This window comes from Triturus cristatus, chromosome 2_2, assembly GCF_964204655.1.
Source record: "Triturus cristatus chromosome 2_2, aTriCri1.1, whole genome shotgun sequence".
NCBI lineage: Eukaryota > Metazoa > Chordata > Amphibia > Caudata > Salamandridae > Triturus > Triturus cristatus.
In genome coordinates, this window is record NC_140582.1 from 666942666 (window position 1) to 666953262 (window position 10597).

Sequence of the window (10597 nt, forward strand, 5' to 3'; positions counted from 1 at the left end):
TGGGTCCGTTCAGCGCAACCCTCTTAACAAATAAAATATCATCATAGTCTTTGCAGTTAAAATGTGCAGTTGCAGCTAGCCAATGGCATACTTTGTTTTTTAGTTGAACGGTGGATTCTATAGCATTACCACTAATACATGAACCACTGTCAAAATTGCTACATAAGGACAGCATTCAGAAGGTAGACTTAGACAGGGAGACACTACTTCTAGTTTCACGGCCCCTCGCCCCCCTTCCCCTATCTCCATTCGATGTATACCTCCACTAGAACTCATTACACCTCCCTTTTTTTATTCCTGGGGGGGGCGGTAATACGGGAGGCACCAGAGTTTGGGAGAGCACAGCTGGGGTTGCTTAGTAACACAAATATCTGGGGCTTCGAGGCCTGGGCGTTGAGACAAAGGGGCATATTTACAACGAGGCGATAAAAAATTATCGCCGCTTTAGCGGCCGTTTTCGGCCGAAAAGCGGCGATAATTTTATCGCTATATTAGCAAGGTCACGCTAACGCGTGAAGCCTTGCTTTAGCGTGGGGATTTCTAACGCCCAGCTTTGCATCTCTAATGAGATGAAAAGTGAGCGTTCCTGACCTGACATGATAGGAGAAATGTTGCTAAGCGACATTTCTCCTATCATCAAGCCCCACGCTATGAAGTATAGCGTCAGGAAAAGTAGCGATAACACCTGTTATCGCTACTTTCCTAACACCTGCTTCAGGACTGACTTAGCCATGATATTCTATGGAAGGAGGATATCATGGCTAAGTTTGTGAGTCCCTACCAACAAGCTAACGTGAGATTATCGCTGGGTTTCCAGCGATAATCTCACGTTAGCCAGTTAGCGTGAGGATTTTTATCGCTATTGAGATAAGCGTTGCTAATAGCACGCTATCTCAGCGATAAAAATCCATGCTAGCCGGCGATAATTATCCTAGCGCTAAGTGCGCTTTGCGATAATTATCGCCGGTTGTTGTTGATATGCCCCAAAGTCTCTCTACCAATTTGAGCATTCACACCCGAAACCTTAGGTCCCATAGGATGAGGAGAGTTAATAGATTCCTTAATAGGCTCGATCCATTTCGTCAACTCTGTAACAGCTGCCGCCAGTGCAGAAAGTCTTTCAATCGGGGGGCAATACTTTGCAAAATGATGTCTTTAATTTTGTCAAGCACCATCGTCCAATCCATATTTACAGCGCTCGTTAGCGCTGGGTTAGCAGTGCTATCCTGATTCATTTGTGGGTAAGAGGGACCTTTAGGGCTCTTGGCTGTTCCAACTCGTTTTGCTTGTCGTTTCCTTTTAGGTAAGGGTGAGCAAATACCAATGTTGGGAATTTCCAATGCAACTCTGTCCTGGGGGCATTCCACTAGAGAGAGAAACCTTAGCGAGGCTTTGATAAGCTCCTCACCTGGCTGGACTTGAGGGGCAGTATGTAGATCATGTGTTGATGAGGCCCCCAGCATAATACCAGACCCCCCTACATTGAGAGATAACCTGCGTTCAGCCAAGTCAATCTCAGTGGTGATGACTCCTACTGCCTGGGCCAAAAAAAGAGTCCAAAGTAGTGCTATTTGTGAATTTGATGGTAGTATCTTTGGATCCTGGAACCTTATTCTTCCCCTTTTTAGCACTTTCACTGTTCCAAGCCCAACAGTCCGAGATCAAACTCAGTAAAACAGCTAGAATATCTAACAATCTTGGAGGCGAGGAACAAAATGTTATAGTGGGACTCACCCACCATGTGTGGCCAGCTGGTTTCTCAGTAAATGAGAGGGGGGCCCAGCCCAGCCTCTTCCAGGCGATGATGGGCGAAGACGGGCCCGCTTTTGGCCTGGTCTTCTCCCGGGCCAAGCCCGCGCGCCCCCGCGCTGTGGGACACCTCTCAGCTACTTATGGTGCTCCGGCACCAGTGGATTTCTTTGACGGCCCCCGGGCCAAGCAGAGGGTGCTGGGAGGTGTGGTTTCTCTCCCTCCCAGCACCGCGGTAAAAAGTCAGTGAGTCGTGGGCCCCCAGAGCTTGTGTTATAAGTTAATTATACTTTTCTGTGAATATGCATTCTTCACTATAAGTCAGCAAGGTGGCACTTTATGCTGAAATTTGGTGTGAGACGCATGGCATGAGTTTGAATTCAGATGCAGTCAACTCAACTATTATCTTTGTGGGGCTAATAAACTCAGTACCCTTACATTAAACTGACTTACAGTAACTTCTGTTATTTAGAGTTCTTGGGAATGGCAACACGTGCAGCTCAACATGCTGTATAGATATTAAGTCTGTTAGAGAAACAAGTTAGATCCAGTGAACGAACACTTCAAACAAAATAACACTTTGCTTGAGGAATTCTCCCTAACCACTAACAGCAACACAGTTGTGTTGCATTTTAGCACCACCTAGTGCTGGTGCCCTAAGGCTACATGCATTCAGCATTGATTTGCATTAGGCAGCAGCACACTGCTTTAACTGCATATGTGCAAATCGAAAATCAGGTTTTATAAGCATGTGAAGATCAACAAATTTTGACAAACAATTGAGTAAAATAGAATCTTTTTCAATAGGTCTGTGCTCTAAAAGACTGAACAATTCGTTTTTCCACTGCTTTTTCCTCGCCATTCGCTTGTGAACACATGCATTAAGATGCATGCACATGCGTGGCAGGAATCTTCCATGGGTTTTTTAATTAAAGAAAATCCAACCCAGGGTGGCTGCGATGTGTACACAGGTGACACTAAGCATGTGACATTATGAAATTGCACTCATGAACCAGGGCCGGTTCTAGGATTTTTGAGGCCCCGGGCAAAGGGGAATGACACCTTCAGGGCTCCAGACTCTGCTTGGTGGAGATTTCTCCTGGGCTGCAGCTCCTCCTCTCTGCCTCCTACAAACACCTATTTTACAGCTCATATCGGGCTGAAGGTGTGAGAATTGCTTGTGGGCTGAGAGGTAAAACTGTGGGTATACTAAAGTGCTGGACAATGGGCATCCTGCAGTGTCTCTGAATGGGCAGCCGGGCAGGAGGCCTAATTGCTAGTCAAACCTTCAAAATGTGTTTCGTTGCAACTGGGACAAGAGGATGTGTCCCCCTGCCCTAGGCCTTCCCATTCCTTCCCTGAGTGGCCCAGAGAGGGAGTCCCCATCCCATGGGCCCAATTGTTACGAAAAACCTTTCTTTCAATTGGATCGGCAGGGGTACATGAACACGTTATGTTGCACTTTTTGCTGGGCCCCATGCGGGTAGGCTGGGTGTGAGGCCCTGATCTGCTGCCCACACTGCCTGTGCCTTGCACCAGCCCTGGTATGAACCATTTGTGTGCATTAATTGTGATACACTACAGGAATTTTTATTTTTTTTATTTTACCTTTCTAGCGAGACAGATGGTCAGGTTAAGATAGTAAAGTAAACATTTAAAAAAGAAAACGAAAGTGCATGCAAGCCCAATAAAAATGGAAGACTTCCAGCTGCCAAGATACCTCTTAAAGTAAACAAATATAGAATAATTTACCACTGGGAACATGCTGTGGAGTAGAACTGAAAGTATATGGGAGCATCAAGAGCATAAGTGGAAAAATGGAAGCAAGTGGCATAGCAATACATTGCAGCTCCTGGGTGCTCGTAAAACATATAATAAACAGTAATACATACATTTAACATAGGGAGTGGGATGAGAGCATCAGGGAGAGCAGTAAAAAGAATATATGGGAGGTAGAGTTAAAAAGTAGGGAGAGACACCAAAGAAACACAAGCATTCCCGTGTAGTGCTGAACACAGAAGGAAAAGAGTCCCATTAAGTCAGCAGTGGAAGGATACTACTCATCCAATTAAATACTGTGAGACTGTGATGCTCCTTGAAGGAACAAGTAGAGGAAAGCCATTCACTAAAGAGTGAATATATGAGATGTACAACAAAGCCATCCAACCATGAGCAAGGGACTGATCCAAATCGCACTATCAGTATATTGTGTATTGGAACAAATACGTCTGCCATCCGACAGCTAAAGTTGTCTGTAGTCGAGACCTAGGGAGTCTCTTGTTGATATTGCAATTGACTAATTTCAAAGGCCAACCAGTTGCTGACATAAGGGTTTCGGGCTTCTACCACACCGCTAAGGCAGACATTGCTGTCAATTCCAGGTTCAACTTGAATCTGGTTGTTTGTGTAGAATGACGTTTATTAGTTTCATTTGATATTTTAGTTAATTTCTGGATGTGAATTTGCTTTAGACTAGATATGTATAGAACCCGAAAATCCATATGGTAAAACTTCATCAATGTATAACTGATTTGGCAAATCTTCATTAAACGCTGGTTTAAACTTAAGCCGGCAGACCGTAGGTAGCTAGAGAAGCAACTACGCAATGCTGTGTGTATGAGAATAATCTGCAATACGTCATTATTCTTTGTTGAGGCTAGTGCCTGCTGAAACAGAAGCACGCGCCTACATAATAAACATCACCAAAGGGCTGCACCGCGTGAAACTGGGTCAGCCCCGAAGAGACAGCGCCGCTTTCACTGACAGCAAATGAATGACTAATCGAAGGCTGCCCAATGCACAGGCACGACAAGGGATCAATAAAAATGAGGCATTTGCATTTGACATCCTATCTCTTTCGTTACTTGTGTTAAGGTGCAGTGATATTGAACCTTAAAATAGACACGTTGTTTGGATACCAGAGCTATACGAATTGTATGTAATGCAGGGTACTAGCTATGTTCATATTGCATTGAAAACAGCGACAAGCATAGGGGACGCAGGTACTGATGGGCGATGCTGCATGGGCATGAAACCATGGCAATGTCCAGGGATGCTGCTACCTGGCGGGCACAGCGATGGCATCACGACGGTGCTGTAACTCTAGAATACACAGACGAAGTCGGGTCCGATGGCCGCACGTGCTGCAGCCCACAGAAGCAACCCACAAACGGCTTCTTGCAAGCAGTGTCCGTTAAACGTTTATCCTGCTTTCTAAAGGCACAAGCGCGTGCGCGTGCTGTTCACTCAATACGCAACAGGAGAACCGAGGGCTTCACAAAATGACAGCTGAGATGAGGCATAAAAACAATGGACGCGCAGAAGAAAATGTGAATCGTAACCCGACAAAAACACATGCCGCGTCCAATTAATTATTACATGTAAGGTTGCCTTTTTGAAAACAACCTTCAAGTTTAACATAAATGGTTCGGTTGCCACGCTGGGCTTCCTTCGTCCAAGATTGAGACGCGTCAGCACCGAAAACAATAACGGTAGGTTCACACAAGGCTAACAGGTTAAATGCATCATAATAAATGACTGCACCATTTCGATATTTAAACAATCGCATTAAGGATGCCGGATACTAGACAGCTACGCGCAAGGGAAGTGGTGATTAAAACATGTCCTACCGCTGATAAAAATACTGGTGCGACTGGCAACGCAGCAATATGTGAATTAATAAGAAAAAAGGATGCACGCTTGTAAAAACACCATACTATGGCTTACCTTTTTGTGTCTGCCCCTCTTCCAGATTTTCCTCCATGTTCACCTTTCTTCGGTAGAAGCTGCTGCACAAATCTGCTGGAAAGCCTCAATTAGACGCTGCAAAACTGTTTTTTTTTTCGGTGAAGCTCCAACAGCAGTGGCTTAGGCAAGTCCTCGGAGCTCAGCTAAGACTCCCTCACTTCCGTTGTTTACTGGGAGACAGCCTGTCAAGTGCAATTTAATTCAAATTATTCTTCCATGAACATTATCAATTTTTCCTTTCAGGGCTGCTCACTGTATTCCACTGCAAGCAGGTATTCAATACAACAGCCAGTGTTTTTTTTTTTTTTGTGTGTGAGGAGAATCCTTTCTCACAATCTCCACGTATTGTGAGCTTTAGCGTGCATATAAAACGAAAAACATAAATTGAGGTTTGTGCTGAACCATGGGATTTAAATTGGAATATTGCTGCACTGCTAGCAGACGGAGGGGTGTCCTTTTAGCGCGAGGCAGCCCACCACCCCACAATTCCCCCCTCTTTTCCTGTCACAGTGGGAAAACCCAGACGCCTCTGAGTTCTTTATGCTGCAGTAGTTGTTTCTCACTCGGTGATATTTTTTGCAGAAGACTTTTATTTCCAGCCATTCGGCATCCTTAATTTGAATGTTACGTCAAAGCAGTGATGAAATATACAAAAGGGAGCTATGCCAATAACGGCCACGGCTTTCCAAATCCTCCTCTTTCAAATATCAATCTACAACAGAGCAAACACGAGAAGGAAAATTAAAAAGGAGGTCACAGCAACCCCCTTAGGGCTTATGATTAGATAATATGTGCTCAGCAGCAATATAATTGTCTTGTATCGTGAACTTAAAGGGTATGTTACTGCTCAGAATTATCTGTGAGTTATGGCTACAATATCTCACTACAGTCGCAGAATAATCAGCTCTTTAAATAAAATATTACTTTTTTAAGCTATTATATTACAGCACCTTTGTGATAATTGTACCCTGGGTGGTTACTCGTTGAAAAGAGACATAGGCAGAAGTGTTACCACGATGGGTCTGGATAATGCGCATTTTGGGAGAACATAAGGGTGATTTAGAATACAAATGGAATGCTGCAGACTGGCAAGAGATTGGGTTTTTTGTAAATGTGAGAAGCATGACATACTCTTCATATTTCCGCGTACTGTGAGACTGCTGTCAAAAGACTAAAAATATTTCTGGGTGATAGAAGAATTGTTTGATGAATGTATAGTGAGAGGCTATACTCTCATCTTTTCTTCTCTTTAGTTATCTTGCATATCTCCACTTCAGTGTAGGTGGTCTTCAGCTTTACTCTTAGAAGATCCATTAAGACTGAAGAGAATCTGGAGTAAAATAATGTCCGTCTGCACTCTTCACAGACATACGTCTAACCTAATGGAAAGCCAGAGTAAAATGACTAAGTAATGCTCTTGCAGGGATTCCCAGACTCCAGTTTTCCTCTTGAATGGCAATGCTACATAACGGCATGCTGTGGTAAACCGAGTGAGATAAAGCACTATTGGTCATATGTACTAAAATACTGATTGCAAAAAGTGCTTGCAAATTGGGACTACTTTTTGCGACCAGTATCATATTTTGCAAACTGACCTAAGTACTAACAGGTGGGTTCGCAAAATGCTGATCTGGAGGAGGGTGCAGAATGACCTGCCTAATTAACAGTCATTAGACGGGGGAGGGTGGAGCTTTATGGGCAAAGAGGTCAGTCGCTCTCTGCTAGAGGTCCCGCTGGCCGCGCCGCATCCCTTAAGAGCCTGGTGCTGGCAGGCCCAGTGGGACGGCTAGAGACTGCCAGCAGTAGAGCCCAGGGGGGTAGCACAACTTATGGTGTACGGCGGCACCCACAGTGACAATACTGCTGCATAAGCAAGTAAGGGGAGAGGGGGTCCGTGTTGGAGATGAGGTAGCGTGGGCTAACTGTTCTGATACGCAAGGTAGGATTAGCGATCCTGCTCAACTCGATTCAGTACACGGTTTACTTGTGATCGGCAAGCAACCTGAACTTTCGCGGACACCGTCACCGGAATTCCTGCACCATCGGCGCCGCCCTTCATCCACGCAATCTAATCCTACCTTGCGTATCAGAACAGTTAGCCCACGCTACCTCATCTCCAACACGGACCCCCTCTCCCCTTACTCGCTTATCAGGCTCACTCGTTATCGACAAGTTCCATGATCTACCACGAACGCCCGGACTTGTAATCCTGTTCCGTTGGCGCTGCCTCTCATCCACGCATTGTTCTCTTACCCCGCAATCTGGAACAGTCTGTTGAACGAATTCCCGCAGTGTTTGTTTCAGGCTTGTTTTTAACTCTTGTCCTGATGATGATCTATGTATCTTGTGATAGATCGAAACATCGTCGACTCCTTTAAACAGCATGCACGTTAAACTCATGTGTTAAAGCAAGTGCATTTCTGTTAGCTCCTAAAAAGCTTGCCTCTATTATCTACATTGGCGTTAAGCTTGTTTGTTTTGCCTGAAAAATGTCTATATTTATGTGATTGTCCTTAATTGTTGTTTGTTGAAGGATACAGGACTGTGTCCCACTCTATTACGCTCTCTTTGATTTTGAATGACCACGGTTTATAATATCAAATCTACATGTCCGAATGGACATCTCTTCCTAATATAGTACTGATTCTGGTCTATATTCATTGTTCTCCTACTTATACGTGTTTGAATGACCAATTGTTTTCATAAATAGCATTTCAGGCAGCGACGGCCAGGGTTGAGAGGTCCCAACATGGTGGCTGCCTAACGACGCAGCAGGAATGATGGCCATTGGACAGGGTTTAGGCTGCTGCTAGCTGCAGGGGCCCTGGGGTTGCAGGGGGTCCCTTTCTTCCCCCTCTGCCGCTCTTCACCCGCAACGGTGGGAAAACAGGCCGTGCAAGCCTTACAGGCCCAAAAACCATAGTATGATGCTTTGAAGATCGCATGGAACCAAGGTGGACTGTGAGCTGAGCCGCGCTAGCTGGAAGGCGGGCCCGTACTTCTGGAAAAGTCCAGCGAGACGGGAGTGGCACCCTGGGGTTGTGGGAGTGCATCATTTTCTTCCTCCCCCCCACCCCCACTCAGCAACTTGTGGTTCAGGATGGCCTATGGGGCCCCAACAGACGAGGGCCCTGATGGCCGGCATGGTGCCCGATCTGGTGAAGGGCAGCTTTAAGCAGGAGCCCCCCGTCTCAGATTCTTGGAGGGTCTCCAGTTCACCAGTAGGGGGCATACCCTCACTCAATGAGTGGTGCTTGAGGCCTGGAGGAGAATCAGTTTGGCTTGGGTGCTGTGCACGGTGTGGGATGACAAGGGCAGGCTCCAGCTGCATGTGCTGCCGACCTAGGAGACTGGCAGTGCAAGCTGACCATGGAGCTTTGATCATCACTAACACCGCACTCCTGCATTTATGGAATACTTTGCAGGGGACTCTTCGCTGTTCTGAGGCCTGGAGCAGCTACTTTCCCCATGAGTTGTGGCAGACCTGTTGGGGCCCAGGACCAATCTAAAGCTGACCACTTAACAAGCCCCTCACATGGCACACGTGGGGCCCTGGACCTGGCGATCGCCCCAGGGCCCCCTCCCCGGAGGAAGAATATGGGGCCATTTTGTTGGCTATTCAAGCTTCTCGGTTGGCACAGGATTCCAAGATTGATGAGGTCGGTTGGAGGTCTCCCTCTTGCACCAGAACCTAATCATGGTGGCAGACAGAGTGACGGAGACAGAAGGCCACGTCTCATTTGTGGAGGACACTTTGGGTGAGCTGCAGGCCATGGTTGGTTGGTTGGCGGGATGCGACACCTTGCTGAAAGGACTGAGGATGCAGAGAATCGTGCTCGGCACAGTAATTTACATTTTGTGGGCTTCGCAGAGGGCGTGGGGTGTGACATTGGAGTGCTTTCTTGAGGAATGGATCTCATCCTGGGTGCTCTCTGACCAACTGTCCTCCTGTTTCGTCATCGAATAGGCATATAGGTCCTTGGTGCGGAATGCACCCCCAGGGGCCCTAGAACATCTGATTATTTCCAAAGTACTCGATTATAAGGACCAGGACTGTATTCTGCAGGAGGCTCACCAGACTGGGAACCTGGTTCACGGTGCACAACGGATCATGATTTTTCCGGACTATACTCACCAGGTGCTACTGGCCCAGAAATCCTATGATAGGGTTAAGGCAAAACTCCGCTCCCTAAATTTGAAATACATGATGATGTTTCCGGCATGCATGCGAGTAATTCACAACTCTAAAGCTGTTTTCTTTGATACACCTGAGACGGCCTGGCAGTGGGTGTTGGAACAGCATGCCTTGACACTGAATTCGGTGCAAGGATGGGGGACCCGCCTGTGCCGGGGCCCTCAGAAGTTGGGCGGCCGGGCCTAAGGCTCACTGCTGGAAGTTGCTTAGGCGGGACCGCCGAGGTTCTGGGGCAGGCTCTGACTCCGAGGTACGAGACTGGGACCCGAGGCCGGGCTACATGGCTCCCAAGGACTACTGTCTTCGCAACAACAGCCTGTCCAGACATTGGCCTGTGACTTATCAGCAGACTAGATGGACAGGGCCTAGGGCCTTCCCAACTCTTTTCTTTCATACTTCTGTCAGTGCCAATGTCTCCTTAATTATGGTGCAATGATTCAGGACCGCATGGGGAGTGAAACTAAGGACTTTTACCTATATGTGTGCTCTTATTGGTGGGTTAGGCAACAGATACTTTTGGGGGAAGTGTGGAGTGGGGGATGGTTGGGGAGTGTGCAATGTTTGTTTTATTGTTCTTGTTTCAGGTTGGTTGTTCATTGTTTGACTATAAGGGCGGGTGCCACAAGTACACTGCATTTATACATCACCCTTACCCTGGTTGGGTTAACACTACTTGTACACACACCTACTTGGGCCACCAGTGGCTGCGATCGCTCTCTTCCTAGGCCATGGCCCCCTGTGTATTGATGACATGAAACGTCCATGGTCTTAAGGACCATAATAAACGAGGGGCGGTGCTCTGTTTTGCGAAGTTGCATGGCCGCGCGGTCCTGCTCCCATAGGAAACCCACTTATTTGGCACTAACTGCTCCTTCTTGGGTTTGATAGGGTCTTTCATGCTTGACA

The 10597-nt window shown here is 46.7% G+C and overlaps 1 protein-coding gene across 1 annotated transcript in view; it reads right to left on the reverse strand.

Annotated features, from left to right (window-relative positions):
* GPM6A (glycoprotein M6A) overlaps positions 1-6036 on the reverse strand; it is a 573449-nt gene extending 567413 nt beyond the window's left edge. The window contains exon 1 of the mRNA XM_085641856.1: positions 5476-6036. Within this exon, the coding sequence (XP_085497982.1) occupies positions 5476-5512 (37 nt within the window). The 5' untranslated portion in view covers positions 5513-6036. The remainder of the gene's footprint in view (positions 1-5475) is intronic.
* Between the last annotated feature and the right edge of the window lie 4561 nt (positions 6037-10597).